Source organism: Agelaius phoeniceus, chromosome 15 (genome assembly GCF_051311805.1).
Source record: "Agelaius phoeniceus isolate bAgePho1 chromosome 15, bAgePho1.hap1, whole genome shotgun sequence".
Lineage (NCBI taxonomy): Eukaryota > Metazoa > Chordata > Aves > Passeriformes > Icteridae > Agelaius > Agelaius phoeniceus.
The window spans coordinates 19,297,822-19,314,624 of NC_135279.1; the positions used below are offsets into that span (position 1 = coordinate 19,297,822).

A 16,803-nucleotide genomic window follows, 5' to 3' on the forward strand; every position below is an offset into this window, starting at 1 on the left:
TTGTTGACTGGCAGGATAGGAGTGTTGTAGGGAGACATCCTTGGCTCCAAAAGCCCTGCCTTCTACAGGGACTCAATACCAGGCTGTGAGCCCTTCCTTCCCACTCTTGGAACAGGGTAGTGCTTGTCCTGGTTGCTTTAATTTGTAGAGGCTCCATATCTAATTTTCTGTATTTCCCTGGGGCTGCCCACACTTCTGGGTTCACTTCAGCATAGGTCTTGTCAGACTTTTGACACAGAGGTACAACAGAACTAGCCTCTGTATCCCTTTTTACAGTATTAAAATCCAGCTCTCAAACTCCTTCCTAGTTAATTACAATCACAGGAGGAAGAAAAAGAAATTCATTTATTTCAAACCTATCCCCCACAGCTTCTAATAGTGGTTGAACAAATCATACCTGCTCATCTTTCCCACTCATTCCCTTAAAAATTAAAATATTCCTGTACTATTTTCCCCTTTAGGTCTAAGATTCAGAGCAGATTGAGAGGCCCCTGTGTCCATCAGAAAATGCCTCCTCTCAATGCAGACCCACCTGAATGTTCTCAAGGGCTCCAGTGTGGAGGGTCCCGGGTGTGATGGGAGCTGTGTCAGCCCTGCCAATCCATGTCCATCACGGGCTGGACTTGCTGGTCCTGAGGGTGCTGCTGTCTGTGCTTGCAGTGTCCTTGTGCCCTGCAGCCAGAGCCCTGATTCCTTGCCAGGGGCTGTTTGGGTGGGCTGTGCCCTGCCGAGGAGGGCAATGCCTCTGCCGGGTGCTTGTGGCCGAGCCGTGCCCTGGGTGCTGGGGCCCCCTTGGGCCCTGGGGCTGATCCCTCAGGGGCTGTAGGAGCTCTGCCCTGGCCTTTGCCTTCAGCTTGGCCTTTTGCTGCTCCCTTCTTGCACTCACCTGCTGGGCCTTTGTGCCCAAGTGCTGCAGGGCCTTCTTCTGCCCCTCCTGCAGCCCCCCTCAGTGCCTGTGGGTGCTTGTCTTGCTTTACAAGACAGGTGTCTGCTTGGGAAGGCAGAAAAAGCCCCTCTTGGAATGGAGAATGCAAACCCCCTCCCTCTTAATTTTTAGGATAGTGAAATCAAGGGGCTCTCAGGCAAAGATATGGGATTAGGAATAACGGTTCTTTACTACTGTGTATAATATAATAATAGTAGTGTGTATAAACAGCTCCGGCAGTGACAACAAACAGAGCCCGGAGCCGGTCCCGGCCTTTCGGCTGCGGCGCTTTCCCCTTGGGTGCAGTTCCGGGCACGGCCGGCAGGGGCGCCGGTGGCTCCCGCGGGGCGGGGCAGCGCATCCCTGCCATGGGAACCTCTCTTCACGGCAATAGAGCAATCCCTTCATCTAACTCTTTCACTTTTTTACCTTCTGTAGCCTTTCTCCCGTGTTTTGAGAAAGAATTTGGAGAGGGCTGCCTTTTAACTGAGCTCCTAGTGTTTCGATAAGGTGCTTCCTGTAGAGAGAGGGATTTTCCCTGAACAGCCGGAGCTGTGGTTACCAAGGGGACGTAACTCAGAGCAGGAGGGGTCAGGGGAGGATATCCCGCCGAGGCTCGGTCGGAGTGTGGGCAGGGTGTGCTGCCGGAATGGCCAGAGGGGGATCTTCCCGTGGAGGCCGAGCCGGAGCGTGGGCAGCCCCCACATGGCTTCTGGCGGCTGATCCGGCAGCTCCCGGCAGAGAAAAGGCAGGTGGGAGACCCCGGCAGCAGCAGCGGCGCTGCCCAGCGCAGCTGGCACGGGCAGGGCAGCCGGGGATGGGATGGCTGGGACCCGCCCTCGGTGCGGTCGGCGCGGTGACCTCGGCCCACGCGGCAGGACAGAGCAACCCCATCTTCCCCAGCGTGGCCGGCAGAGCGGCCGCGGGCCGGGCAGTGGGGCCAGAGCACACAAATTCACCGCCAGCGCCGGGGCAGGTGGAGCTGCCCTGGGCAGTGAGCCCGCACCTGGGATGGAAACCGGGGCAGGCGGAGCTGAGGCGGGCAGCGAGCCGGGACCCGGGACAGGCGCCTCGGCCGCCAACGGAGGGGGCAAGAGCTGCAGAGGATCCCACTCTCTTTCTGACTTTTCCTCTTGTTCCCCTCCCTTTCATTTCCCCTTTTTATTTTCTTGGTTTTTTCCTCGGGTGTTTCTGATACTTCAAAGGATTTTTATTCTCCTAAAATCTCCTGTCTAACATATGGCATATTCTCTTTCTTCTAGATTAAATGGGTTTTTTTTCCAAATAAATCCAGAACCTAACAAATCTAAACTTCTGCTTGGATATTTTGAAATGGTCGACGAGCTAACTCATGACCTCCTAATGTTGTTTTTCTCATCACCTTTTTATTTATCCTTTGGCAAATTAAGCATCTTTCAGTGACTTGCTTTGCTACACCAAAAATCCCAGTGCACCCAAAATTCCTTAAAAAATGATCACACAAAGCTTGAGTACGCCAGTGGGGTTTCTGATGCACGTCTTCTAATCTTTTCCTAGTAAGCACATTTTATTAAGTAATTGTCTTCCATGTAGAAGTTTCTATTACCCAGATTTATCTTGTTCATTTCCTATCTTGTTTAATTCTTTTTTCTCGGCTTCCCTAAACTTTGGAATTTCCAGTTTTTCCTCGTTTGGAGTTAATATTAAAATAACTCTTTCAGCTCCATTTTCTGCTGCATCCTTAGCTTTGTGATCTGCCCCCAGTTTGCCCAGTTTGCCTCTCCTTTGGCCCGGGCCGGGTTCCCCCCGCCCGCAGCGGCTGGGAGCAGCCGAGAGCCCCGCGCTGCCCATGCCGACCTGGCCCGGCTCCATCGCCGCTCCTGCCGCGGGCTGCGAGGGCTGCGGGAACGGGGCACCGAGGGTGTGGCTGCTGCTGGGGGAGGAGGAGGAGGGAGGGAAAGGCAGGGATGGAGGGGCAGGAGGAGGCGGGGTAAGGGGGGAGAAGGAGGAGAAGGAATGGAAGGGGCGGGATGGAAGAGGAGCAGGAGGTGGGGATAAGACAGGGGAGGAGGAGGAGGGGGAATGGAATAGGAGGAGCGGGAGGAGAAAGAGCAGTGAAGGAGGCGGGGTTAGGGGGGAGGAGGAGAGGGAGGTGGAGATAAGACAGAGGAGGAGCGGGAGGAAGAGGAAGAGGAGGGACAAGGGCGGATCAAGGCTGAGCTGCGGGAACCACGCGGTCTCGATCCCTGCCTGAATTCGCAGCCCCCACCTGTGGGATCATCGCCCCCCCCCATGGCTCCGGTGAGCGGGGAGGGGGAGCCCGGCCCGGATATCCCGGGGGGTCCCTGGGTTGGGTTTTTGGGGGGATGTTTGGAGAATGAAGAAGTCCAAGGCTGAGCGGAAAAGGCCCCTCGGGGGGACATCGGGGGGTGGCGGTGGCGGCTGCCGGCAGAGGCAGCCTGGAGGAGCAGAGCCCTGTGTGCCCCAGGAGGCCAAAGTGGGGAGGCCAGAGAGGGGGGAGTGCCGCCATTGGCGGGAGCCTCAAGAGCCTGGAGAGGGGCAGGGGGGACTCCTTGGAGCCGCTGCAGCCCAGAGCAGAGAATGAGGGGAGAAGGGAGCCCGGGAGCCCAAAGAGCCCCGGCATCCCAAAATGGGGAGAGCCAAGAGGGGGCAGTGCGTCCCCAGAGACGGCCTGGGGGGATCTTGTTGCCCTTGCCTGTGGCACGGAGTCAAATCCCATGCTGTCCTTGTCCTTCCTCGCCCAGAGCAGGAGCTGAGCATGGAGAGCAGGGAGGACAAATGCCCGCGGCAGAACCTGGTGGCAGAGGCCGTTTTGAGCGGCTCCACGGCGCAGGAAGCCAACGGGGAGGAAAAGGCCCGGAGATGCCGCACGAGGAGGGGCTGCAAACACAGATGGCAGGGATGTGAGGGGGAAAGAGCCAGGCCGGGCCGGGAAGGCGTCTGAAGATGGAGCCAGAGCTCGGAGCTGGTGCTCCATGAGCAGCTCCATGATGGGGAGAAGCCCCACACGTGCGTGGAGTGTGGGAAGAGCTTCAGGTGGAACTCCGAGCTGATCAAGCACCAGAGGATCCACACTGGGGAACGGCCCTACGAGTGTGGGGAGTGTGGGAAGAGCTTCAGCTGGAGCTCCAACCTGATCAGGCACCAGAGGACCCACACTGGGGAGAGGCCCTATGAGTGTTCCAAGTGTGGGAAGAGCTTTCAGACCAGCTCCCATCTTCTCCTGCACTATCAGAGTCACACAGAGGAGAGGCCCTTCCAATGCCCCGACTGTGGGAAGGGATTCAAGCACAACTCTGACCTCGTCAAGCACCGGCGCATCCACACAGGGGAGAGGCCCTACGAGTGTGATAAATGCAGGAAGAGGTTTCAGACCAGCTTCAATCTCCTCCGGCACTATCGGATTCACACAGAGGAGAGGCCATTCCGCTGCCCCGACTGTGGGAAGGGATTCCAGCGTAACTCCACCCTTGTCAGGCACCGGCGCATCCACACTGGGGAGAGGCCCTACGAGTGTCCCCAGTGTGGGAAGAGCTTCTCCAGGAGCTCTCACTTGACCCGACACCAACGGAGGCACCGGTAAGGGAAGCCCTGCGAGTGCCCTGAGTGCGGGAAGAGCTTCGTGCGCTGCTGCAGCTCCATCCCCCACTGGAGGAGGCACTTTGGGCACAGCCCTGGTCACTCACATTCCCTGTGATCCATGTTGGGAACACGCCTGGCTGCTTCTCCTTTTGTTTGGCCTGAATTTTTTTCTCTTCTCCATGTGTTTCCAATCCAAAAGCCAAGAGGGATGAATCTGTCACCTCAAAAGCACTCAAATCCCTCTGAAAATAACTGAATTTTAACCCAAAAAGGCTCAATCCTACCTCAAATTCCTTGTTCCCTCCTCAAAAAACCTCAATGCCATGCTAAACTCTCCATTCCACAGCCACCAAGGTGAGATGGGGTTAGAAGGGGACTGGGAGAAGTGGGATCCCAATTTGGAGCAATGGGATGGGGATTGTGTGGGCCTGGGTGTGTGGGTTATATTTGATAGCAAATAAAACTTTCAGAGTTACTGATTTCTGTCCCGTTCATTTTCAGTCAGTTCTGTTTGCAGAGTGCCACCTTTTCAGCTGATTCAATTCTTATAAAAGTCCCATTTTTTAAATCATCTAGCCTCTAACAATTAAAAAAACAATATCCAAATAAAACCACGCACCCCCAATAAACCTTTTAAAAATAATTTTAATTGTTTTGGAGTACTTAAGGATGTTATTAAAGTTTAATTGTTTGGTTGAAATGTCTGAGAAATTATAGTGGTGTTTGGTTTTGTGTTTAGTATATTTGTAATATGAATTGTTTTACTAAGGTGTGTTAGATTGCTTGGTAGTTTTTTAGATATTTTTTATCTAAAGTACATTAGTCATCGAGTTAAAATTTTCAAAAAGTATTTCTTGATATATAATTTGTTTATTTATATGCATTGGTAATATTATAGTAATAGTTGTATCTTTGGTTTGAATCATTGTTGGAGTATTGTAAAGAAGAGTTGAGATTTTTATATTTTATTTTTATTATAATTTTTAAAATTTCAATTATTATTTCTTTGTTTATAATTTTATTGCAATTTGTTGCAGGGATAGGAAGGAAGTTCAAGGGCAGGAACATTTTTTCCTGGCTGGGAACTGGAATTCCAGACCCAGGGAGTGTGTGCAGGACCCCACAGACTGGGATCAAAGATGGGCTGGGATCAAAGATGGGCTGGGATCCTTTGGATTGGGGCTGCACAGGCTGGGACCATATGGATCAGGACCACACAGACTGAGATCAACTGGACTGGGATCAAATATGGGCTGGGACTGTTTTTTAAAGTAACTTTGTTATAAGTTTTTATTTCTGTTGTTAATTAAGCTCAGTGAAATAGCTGCTTCTGTTAAACTGCCTGCTTGGATGGGATAACATCCAATGCACCCAGGATGAGGACACCTGTACAGATCTGCCAACTATCAGCACTCCCCGTCTGAAGGCAGAGTGCACCAAGGCCCAAAACCTGGAGGTGATAAAGAGAAGGAGCCAAAACCACAGCCAAGAAACACACATGCTCTGAAAAGGCAGACCCAGGGAGGGGCCATGTAAAATCATTCCTGGAATATGTAAAGTAGTTGATGGATATGCATGAGGCTCTATGAATATGCACCAGGCTGATGTAAGGGGAAAGGTATTTCAGGGCGATGCTGATTCCTTGGTTGTGGCTTTAGTCCATTCTTATCACCTCCAGTTTTTGGGCTTTGGTCCATTCTGACTCTGAAATTTAGGTTGTGGGATTTTTAGTATGTTGTGGATGGAAGCAAAATGGAGGGCACAGTGTTTCGTCCTGGGTTTCTTCTTCATGCTTCTTCCTTCTTCTTCATGGGTTTGGGTGGCTTTTTGTAATTGGGCAGAAATTCCACATTGCAGGCTCTTTGGGATCAGTTATTGGGTTAAAAGGGAAAATAATCTAGGTGTCAGTTCTTAATTGGATAGTTTAGTCTTAAAAGACCTTGGAACAAGAGATTGTGGGCCATTTTGTGCCTTCTAATGAAAAGCTGCTGAACTCCCAGTAATGAGGCTGTTTTACTGATAAGAAATAGTAAACACTTGAGTCTGAACATGAATTACTGTCTCAAGTGCCTTCAATCCAGAGCCAGTGAAACCAACAACTGGTACCCCACAGCTTGAGGTAGTGCCAAGGCAGAATTTGTTCATGCTCTTTTCCCCTGGTGATTTTCTACTCCCGTCCAGACTCTGATAGCAAAGCTGTGCTGGTGACAAAAGATTGACCTTGGCATCCTGGGGCACTTTCTGGGTGGGTGTTTGAATCTGCTTTTCCAGGCCTCGGGCTGAGCAGGGTGAGGCCGAGGCGTGGGCCCCTCCAGGCGGCGCCGGGAGCGCCCGGGGCAGCGGCGAGGGGCGGCCCTGAGGGGCGGCACAGGGGGCATTTCCCCCGAGCGGGCGGGCGGGCGGGCGGGCGGCGGGGAAAGGCGCCCTGGGCACAAGGGCAGGCACAAGGGCCCCGGCTCTCTGCAGTGCGGGCGGCCCAGCGCCGATCGCTGCTCCCGGAGCCGCTGCCAGGGCCGGGTCTCCTCCCCGCCGCTGACCCTGCACCTGCAGCGCTGCCTCCGCCTCTGCCGGGCTCCCCGGCACGGACGGCAAGGACGTGGACACGCTGCAGCAGGGGCCCAGCAGGGACACCCAGATGGTGCCGGGGCTGCAGCTCCTCTCCTGCAAGGAAAGGCTGACACAGCTCGGCTTCTTCAGCCTGGCAAAGAGACCCAGCCTTGATCCAGCTGTGGCCTTCCAGTACCTGAGGGCAACACACAAGAAAGCTGGACAGGGACTTTGTACGAGGGCAGGCAAGGACAGGACAAGGGAGCATGGATCCAAATGGAGAGAGATTAGGTTTAGGTAAGGGATTCAGAAAAAAGGCTCTCCTGGAACAGGTTGCCCAGAGAAGGTGGGCATGTCCCGTCCCTGACAGTGTTCCAGGCCAGGCTGCATGGAGCTCTAGACAAGCCGGTCCAGTGCAAGGGGTCCCCAGCCACAGCAGGGGGGTTGCAGCCATGGGATTTTCCAGATCCCTTCCAAGCCAAACCATGCCACGACTCCATGATTCTGGGATACTTCCCCTCCTCATCCTCTGGCAGAAAAAGAAACTTGGCCCCAAGTTCCACACTGCAGACCATGTCTTTTGGCAGCCTGCAACTGTGTCAACAGAGGATGAAAAGAGATGACATTACTGACACGATTTCCCTTTTCTACTTGAAAAGTAAATGCTCTGCTCCTGTCCACTCTGGCAAAATTGTCACAAGAGGCAATTGTTCCCCATGAAATGCTTGGTCTCATGCAAAGAAGAAATAAGTCAGAAGCCAACAGTCTTCGTTATTGCTACGTTGTTTTCTTTGGTTGCTTCTCTAATAGGAATGACTTTGGTGTGTGATTTGTTTGTTTCTCTCTTTCGTTCCTTGGGGCGCGCGGCGGCTCCTCCGTTGGGTTCCCCGGGCAATGGAGGAACGGCCGCAATCTCCGGCGGCTCCGCAGCAGCAGCAGCAGCAGCAGCAGCAGCAGCAGCAGCAGCAGCAGCGCTTCTCTTGATTGGTTTTCCACTCGACTTCCCACTCGCTCCCCATCCTCTTCTCCCTCTCACACTCGCCCTACTCCCGTCCCGTGTTGGGCCGTGCCGTCCGTGTTCCGCCTCTCCCAGCCCGGCTGATGCCGCGTCCCGCAAGGCGCCCCTCGGCGGGGCCGCCCCGTGCCCGCCCCCGCCCGGCCCGCCGTGGTTCCGCCTCGGCCGGGCTCTCTCCGTCCTGGCTGTGGCGCCGCTGGAGGAGCCGCTCGCTCTGGTGCTGGCGGAGCAGTGCGGGCTTTTGGCCGCGCCTGGCGCGGGCTCTGGCCCAGCCCCAGCCGAGGCCCCGGCCCCGAACGAAGCCCCTGCCGCGATTCCGCCCGCAGCCGCCCCGCTGCCGCCCGGCTCCCGCCCCGTGGCCGAGAGCGTGGCCGGCAGCTGCCCCGCTCCGAGCTCCGCCGCTCGCCAGCTCGGCCGCCGGCCCCGAGCCGCCGCAGCCCGGGGCAGTTCGGCAAGCAGCAGCGCGCCGGGCGGGCGGGTGCCCCGGGCAGAAGAGCGGCAGCGCGGTGCCGCCCGCATGGGCAGAGAGGCCTCCCCTAGAGCAGCTCTAGCGGCAGGGCCCGCTGCTGGGCAGCGGCGGCTGCGGCAGCGTTTACTCCGGTCCCCGCCTCGCCGACGGCGCCCCGGGAAGAGACGGGGCTGGCTCGGAGGGCGGCGGCGGGCGCCGGGCGATGAGCTCAGCCCGCCGGTGGCCTTGGCTCGCAGGCAGCCATCAAGCGAGTGTCCCGGGAGCACATCTCGGAGTGGGCGCGGCTGGGGAGTGAGCGGGGCCAGCGGGAGGAGCCGGCGGGGCGTGCCGGGCGGGGCTGAGGCGAGGCCCGGCAGGGCGGCAGCCGGAACGCTGCGAGGGCAGCGAGCGTGGAGTGAGCGGGGGCCGCGCAGCGCCCCGGGCCGGGCCATGGCGAGCCGCGGCGGGGCCGGGCAGGGGCTGCCCGAGGCGCGGCGCAGCATCGGCCCCGCTGACGGCATCGCGGTCCCCCCGCAGCGCAAGGGCGCCCTTGTGGCCCTGGAGCTGGCGCTGCTGTGGATGGTGTCGTGGCCTGGCTTCCCCGGCGTCGTGCGGCTCCTGGACTGGTTTGAGGTGCCCGAGGGCTTCGCGCTGCTCATGGAGCGTCCGCAGCGCTGTCAGCACCTCTGGTACTTCCTGCACGAGTGGCGGTTCCTGACGGAGCCCGTGGGGCGGGGGCTGTTCCGCCAGGTGCTGGAGGCCATGGGGCACTGCAGCAGCCGCGGCGTCCTGCACCGCCACATCAAGGCCGAGAACGTCCTCGTCAACCTGGCCACGGGCGAGGTGAAGCTCATCGACTTCGGCTGCGGCACGATCCTCCAGGACACGTTCTACACCCGGATGTCAGGTGAGCCCAAAGCCGGGGCCCAGCTGGGCAGCCTTGGCTGGCATAGGGGGAAGAGGGAGGGAAGGAAGGAGGGAAGGAAGGAGGGGGAATCCTTCTTCAGCCAGCTGCAGCCAAGTTGCTTTTTGGCAGGGCAGGGGCTGGCTGTTGTGGAACGGGAGCTGGCTGGGAGGGAGGGAGCAGCATGGGCCTGATGAGCTGCGCCCATGTCCCATAGGAACGCCGGAGTACAGCCCACCGGAGTGGATCCTCTTTGGCTGCTACCATGGCCAGCCAGCCACCATCTGGTCCCTGGGCATCCTGCTCTATGAGCTGCTCTGAGGGCACCTTCCTTTCCACAGCAACGAGGACATCGTCTGGGGCCAGCTCTTCTTCCTGCCCCGGGTGTCTCAAGGTGGGGATGCGCCTTCAAGGCACGAGGGGAAGAACGGGGTTGGGAGGGGCGGCTGGCACATAAGCGTCCTGCTCTTGCAGCTGGTGAGGAGGTGGATCTCCTGGGCTTAGCTGGAGGAGGTGGCACCTGTGCCTCTGTGCTGGTGTCCTCCGCAAGAGAGGATTGATAGGAAGCTTTTGGCTGCAGCTCTGAGCACTCCTGGTGTGGCCTGGGCACTGTGGAATGTGGGAGAGCATGGACAGGAGCCTTGTCCCGCTGAGCGGCGGTTTCTGGTTTCTCTCCACAGAGTGCCAGCACCTCATCAGGTGGTGTTTATGCATGGAGCCCACAGACAGGCCAGCACTGGAGGACCTTTTTGAGCATTCTTGGCTGCAGGAGCCCTGCCTGGCCCAGGAGACAGCAGAGATGCCTCCCTGTGCACAGGAGGATCCAGGAGCCCAGCCAGCAGCAGCGGCACGTGTCTCGTGGCGCTGGAAAAAAACCCCGGAGCGTTTCCCTGCGGCCGCGGCACGGAGGAGAGAGCGCAGCTGAGGAGATGCTGCTTCCGCTGGTCCCCACGAGCTGTGGAGGCAGTGGCTCCGTGCTGCCCGTCCCATTGGAGAAGTGGTGGCAGTGCGGTGAAGGTGCCACGGACTGGGACAGGGGAAACATCCCCCTGCAGCTCAATGGCATCGTGATGTCCCCGCAAGCCGGGGCACAGCTGGCGCGTTCTTCTGGAGCACGATATGGAGCTGGGAACACCATCCTGGAGCTGGCCGCTGGCGGGGCAGAGCCGATTGGCTTTGGCTGCGGCCCCTGCCTGAAGGACACGCTCTGCGCCCCGATGGAATCAAGATGAGTCCCCAGCCGGCGCAGGGGCGGGGGGATGCTGGTGCTCCCAGGCACGGCAGGGCTCGGCCTGGCCATGCGCCGGAGGTTCCCCGCTCGGCGGCGCTGGGGAATATTAATTTTTCCGCCGGCCGCCGAGCTGCTTTTTGGCAGGACAGGGGATGGATGTTGTGGAAGGGGAGCCGGCTCCTGGCCTTGCTGACAGCTTCTGCCAGCCAGCCTGGCACGGGCTGAGGCGGGGGCAGCCAGCCTGACAAAAGCATCCATCCATGTGGATGGGGGCGGCAGAGGGGGACGGGTTCCGAAGCCATGCCCCAGCTGGTCTGCTCTGCACGCCCTTGAGGAAGGGGTGCGTTTATGGGCGGGAAAGGTGGGGATTTTCCCCACCCGTGGACAGGTTTAATTCTCACATGGAGTGGTCAGACCCTCCTCAGGCCCATGAAACGGTGACAGGCTTTGTGCTTTTTCTTGTTTCCAGGTCTTGTTTTGAATTGACTTTCGTGCAATTGTTCTTTGTTTTTCCCAGGAGGATTACACCTGGTGCCCGGACCGGACGGGGAAGCGCCTGCAGCGTCCGTGGAGCGCGTCCAGTGCCAGCGCTGCCCCAGGGGCCACGGTCTGCAGGGACAGCCCCTTCCAGAAGGACGAGGACCTGGTTTGGGATCGGCTCCTCTCCTGGCAGCAGCTCTGCAGAGGTGGGCACCCGGCTCCACAGCTCGGCTGGCAGAAGGGCTCCGGGCAGGCGGCAGCGGGCACACGGGCATCCTGCTCTTGCAGCTGCTGGGGAGGTTGCTGTGCCGGGATTAAGCAGAGGAGGTGGAACATGGCCTGCCCCGCTGCCCTTCTCTAAAAACAGAGAATGGGTCGGGAGGTTTGGGCTCTGAGCACAGCCAGAAGCCTGGCCCGGGCACAGGCCCTGGCGGGACAGGGGGACAGGAGCCTGCTGCCACTGACCGTGGCTCTCTGGTTTCTCTCCGCAGGCTGCCAGCACCTCATGCCATGGGAACGGCACCGCTCGGCCTGCCAGGCTGGGAGGGCTGGAGGGCGGCCGGTGTTCATTTGCTGTCAAAAATAAATTGGGTTTTTTTGTCATTGTCATCATCAGAGCATTTCTTTCCTCCTTTTCCAAGCTCTTGGCCTCCCTTCCTCCAGGGTAATCTTTTTTCTCCTTCCTCAACTGCTTGATGGCATTTGGCAGGGGGGGTTAAGCAACGTGAAAAATTCAACAACAGCTCCTGTTGCCAACTGCAGCAGCCCCTTCAAGAGCCCTGAGCTTCCACCAAGGTCAGTGTGTGCCTTGCAAAAGGTAGTGCTTTGCAGTGATGGGGTTGTTGCCCTGCTGCAAAAGCTGGGAGGAAATCAGAAATGGAAAAATGCCAATTGGGCTCAACCACTGCCCAGGTTCTTCAACTTTTCCCTCTTCTCCATGACAGGCAGGCAGTGCTGGACTCCAGCAAGGTTCAAGTTCTTGGTGCTCTCTGGCATCAAAGGGATCAAGTAAACTCTTGTACGCAGGGACTACAACAGGGCTACTTGTCAGAACCCAGGAAATTCCTCTGGCTGCCCTGGAGGACTCCAGCCCCTGCCCAGGGGGCTCAGAGACCCTGGCACAGAGCCCAGGACCCCTGTGCCTTTGATTTAGCCCTTGGAAAAAACAACCTGACATGAAGAATTGCGAGCCATGACAGTTTCAGTAGAATGATAGTGAATTTATCCCAGGGTGGAAAATAGATTTTTGGGGGGTTCTAGAATGGGGCTTCAAGGGGCAAGATGGAGGAATCTGGGCTTGTCCAGCCTTTCTCCTTCTTCTTGGCCTCCATCTTCTGCTGTGATGTTGGCACTTTTAGATTGGTTTAGAGTAGAAGCTCACAGTCTAACATAGGTGATAGGTATTGGAAAGTAATTGTCAATATTGTACAGGTAGTTTTTAGGATAAAAAGATAACGCTGCCCTGGGGCAGGAGAAAGAATTTTATAGATAAGATACAAGAAACAACCTTGTGAGCCAGAAATGAAGAGCTCTGACTCCTTCTTCGAGCCCCGGTCTGGGAAAAGAGACTTTGGAACTTATCTCGGGCTCACTCTGACCAGCCAGAGACCCCGAGAGCATGAGTCCGTAAGACGAAATACTGAAGGATTGGCTCCAAAACATAAATATCCTTGTTGGTCGTGTCTTCTTGACCAAGAAATCCTTCAAAGCTCTTGTAACTACAAGTCTTGCGGCCCTGTGAACCATGCGGTGCAGATGGGAGCCAAACTCACCCTTCCTGTCTATGTAGAAGAGAAGAAAAAGCAATGGCATCATCTGAAAAACTCAGAGGTCCGCTCTCTAGCTCCTTCCAAACTCCTTCAAATCGGCCAAAGTGCGATTTAGCTACAAATAGGTGTCAAGGCCTCTTAGTGCTGGCTCTTGGACTCCAGAGCAGCTGCTTTAGAATCTTTCACAGAACCCTGTGTAGTTCTGTAGTGCCAGAAATGGATCATTTGAAGAAACTTTCCCAACTGACTTGCATGGAGGTTTGTTTGAAGGGTATTTGAGGAGAAAGGCTCCCGGCAGAGCTCTGGGCTTTGGCCTAGCTGTGTCCCCTGCTGATTGTCAAGTGTGCCATCAGCTGCAGGGCTTTCTGGGCTAAAACTGTCATCAAGTCACTGGGACTTGCTCTGTTTGGCCTCTAAAAGCTGGACCCACTTTCGGGGCAAATTTGGAGACCTCATCTCTGGGTGGATGGAGCAGCTAGGATTTTCCCAGTTGCTGGGAATGGTTCTCCAGGCCCTGGGTGTAAAACGGGGCTGCCCAGCAAGTGCGGATCTGCAAGATGATAAACAATTGTCTTGGTTTGAAAAGAGAGGTGTCTGCTAAGGAAGGCAGAAGCCTTCTCTGAAATGGAAAATGTCAATCCCCTCCCTTCAAATGATTCTCATTTAGAAATTCAAATGCTTTCGGGGAAAGATATGGGGATAGGAACTGAGCCCGCAGAGCCGGGCAGCGTTTGCTGATGCTCTGAGCCCTTGCTAAAGATCCTGTGTGGGCTGTCTCAGACCCCTGGGGCCAGGGATTCCTTCCAAGCTGGGCCACTTTGGCTGGGCCGGGGGCGGCCCCGGGGCAGAAGGCAGTGTGTGCAAGGGCCCTGGGTGGCACGCTGCAGCACGGTCACCGTGCCATGGAACGGAAGCCGGTGTCCAAGGCCCCTTTGTGACACGTGGGAAATAGAAGCTTGCCTGGCTGCTGGCAACACGCAACGGGGCACAAGGGGACAGAGCGGTGCCGTGAGGAGCCCCCGCACAGCGCACTCGCTCCCGTCTGACCCGGAGCTTCTCCGCGGCGCTGTTCCTGCAGCTGAGCTCGAGGCCAGAGCACAGCACTCGCTGACCCGTGGCCTTCCTGAGGCTTCTATTCTGCAGCTGCCCTCAAGGGCAGAGCGTGGGACTTGGTGCCCCGGAGCTTTCCCAAGGCATCTCTCCTGCAAGGAGCTCCAGGCACAGCCATGGAGCAGAGACCCCCAAGAGTGCCCAAGCTGGCCTGGGTGGAGGAGGAGGAGGAGGAAGAAGAAGGCCCTGGAGCTGCCCCAGCACAGGAGACAGAAGAGGTGGTGCCGTTCCATCCACCGCAGGAGGGTGAGTGGAAGAGCTGGGCTGCAGGGCTGGAGCCTGTGCCAATTGGCGCCATGCCATGCCATGCCATGCCATGCCATGCCATGCCATGCCATGCCATGCCATGCCATCCCCTGGGGAAATGCCCGTGGACAGGAGGGAAGAGGGGCCGGGCAGACACCCCGCAGTGGCCGTGCTCCATCCCCTGGGGCATCCCGGGGCTCTCCCTGCCTGGGCAGAGCAGGGCTGGGCTCTGTTCTCCGGCCTCTCCCCCAGCCCCTCAGCTCTGGCTGCGCTCGCTCTTTGCCAGATGCAGCCCTGGAGCACACACAAGAGCAGGGATCCAGCCGTGGCCGCTTCCGCAGAACAGCGCAGGTACCTGCAGCCACCCCCACCTGGGCTGGGCCTGCTGTCCCTGCTCAGCCCAGCACCGTGTGTGCAGCACTCCTTGCAACATCCCCGGGCTCTTGCCCTTCTCCTACAGCTCGTCTGCGACTTTATCCGGAGCATTGGGCAGGAAGAGACCAGCACCATGGGCACTGGGCTCAGAGCTCACTCAGAGCTCCTCAGTCATGAGACCAGTGCCGCCCTGCTGGATTTGCTCCTGGAGAAGGCTGTTGCCAGGCCAGAACAAGTGAGCAGCCTGGGGCCAGGCTTCAATTCCCCCATGAGTCCCGTGGCTTCCCCAGCCACGCCTGCTGGTCCCTGGGAGCCTTTGAGGCCATGGCAGTGCGCTGGCAAGGGAAGCACTTCTCTGGGGACCCTGGGGACATCGCTCCCTCTGGCAGCTTTCCAAGTCTCCCCGTGCCTTCTCCAGGTGCCCGCCATGGTGAGGTCCATTCACCGATGGCTCCTGGCCAATGATTCTGCCCAGCACCGGCTGGACAAGGCCCTGCTGAATCTCACCAGAGCACACCCGGGTGAGGCAGTGGTGACGCTCCTGCGTGTGGCCCCGTCCTGTGACAGGTATGGGGCCCACCTGCCCAGAGGGCTCAGGCCTCCCCAGCCCATCACCCTGTACCGCCTGGCCCAGGTGTCTGAGCAACAGAGAGTTCCAGGGCCCTCTGGCTGCTGCCTTTCCCAGCCCTGGCACGTCAGCCCCCGAGCCTGCTGCCTGCTCCCTTGCCGTCCTTCAGGGGCCTGTCCCCACAGGGCTGGGCTGCCTGGCTGCTGCTGGCCAGGCCCAGTGGGCAGAGGCAGAGCCAGCGGTCAGCCCGGGCCCCTAGGGATGCCCAGGCCACGGTGCTGTGTCTGAGACCCCCCTGAGACAGAGCTCTAACCCCTCAGAGCTGCCATCTCCATGTGGAAGACCATCATGTGCTCGTCCAGGACTGCGGAGCCAGTGCTGCTGATCCTCCTGGATGTGCTGGGCAGCTGGCCCAAGCACAGCACGTGCACCTCCGATGGGGACAAAACGGGTGTCTTTGGCCTGGCTGTGAGTTTCTGCAAGTGGCCTGTGCTGGCCACAAGGCCGCCTCTCCAGCAGCTCTCCATCCTCCTTCCCCCACTGCATCTCCCTTCCTCAGGTGCTGGCCTGAAACCTGGCCCAGGGGCAGCCTCAGGCCCAGCAGGCCCCGTGCTCCCCCTGCCAAGGTCTCTGCGCGCCTCTCCCTGCCCTGCTCGGGCCCTGCCCCAGGGACACCTGGGCACTGAGCGCTGTCTCGAGGGCCTTTGTCCCGTGCAGGCAACCGTGGTGATGTGGAAGATGCTCCAGGAGCCCCATGTGCCACGTGTAGTGACGTCGTATTTCCCCCAGCTATTTGTGCATCTGCTCTTCCAAGTGTTCTTCAGCACAGAAGAGATGCCAGAGGAGGTCGATGCCTTCTGGAAGGAATGCCTGCAAGAGCACGGCCTTGCCACCAGCCCCAACAGGTGCTCCATGCCAGTCCTCCTGTCCCTGCCACGTGGCCTGCCAAGGAGCCAGTGCTGCCAGGGTGACCTGACCTTTGCTGTGCACACAGGTTTGCAGTGCAGAGCCTGAAGTCCCTGCTCTGCCGAAAGCAGTACAAGGAGGTGGTGGTGTCAGTGGAACGCAAGCGTGGCTGGGACACGCTGCTCTGTGCTGACACCCGCCACTATGCCGTGGGTCTGCTGGCCAGGTGAGACTCCCCTTCTCCCCATTGCTCCCGGCATTTGTGCCCTGTGCCCGGGCTGTCCCACACAGTCCCCGTGGCCCTGGGACACAGGGCCTTGTCACCGAGGGACGGCCAAGCAGACTGGAAAAGGCTGGGAGGGGAGAGCGCACAGGAGGAGACACCTCCTAAAGGGCCCAGGTCCCCTTGCAGGATGGTGGTGAAAGACCAGCAGGCTCTGCCAGCCTGTCCTTGGAGAGATTTGCTCAGGTTCCTGGTCCCTTTTTCGCCCTCCTAGGGAGATGCGCCATGCTTGTCTTGGGTTGGGTTCCAGTATTGCACTCCACCTCCTCTGGCTGCTCAGCACACAGGAGCCACACTGGGATCTGCCCGCCCTGGCGTTCCTTGTGGAGGTGAGCCGGGTGTGCAGCGCTGCCTGGCTGAGCTGCCTCCCAGCTCTCTGCCCTCTGGGAGCCGCAGCCGCCTGGGACGCTGCCC

General features: G+C 58.1%; 1 protein-coding gene and 2 pseudogenes across 1 annotated transcript in view; 2 read left to right on the forward strand and 1 right to left on the reverse strand.

Annotated features, from left to right (window-relative positions):
* The window catches only part of LOC143695250 (uncharacterized), a 62,310-nt gene extending 57,491 nt beyond the window's left edge, over positions 1-4,819 (forward strand). Inside the window, exon 2 of the mRNA XM_077186301.1 lies at positions 3,992-4,819. Coding sequence (XP_077042416.1) covers positions 3,992-4,508 — 517 coding nt within the window. The 3' untranslated portion in view covers positions 4,509-4,819. The remainder of the gene's footprint in view (positions 1-3,991) is intronic.
* Positions 1-16,803, reverse strand: part of LOC129126905 (uncharacterized) — a 208,327-nt pseudogene that overhangs the window by 85,969 nt on the left and 105,555 nt on the right.
* LOC143695310 (serine/threonine-protein kinase pim-1-like) lies at positions 4,867-10,346 on the forward strand (annotated as a pseudogene).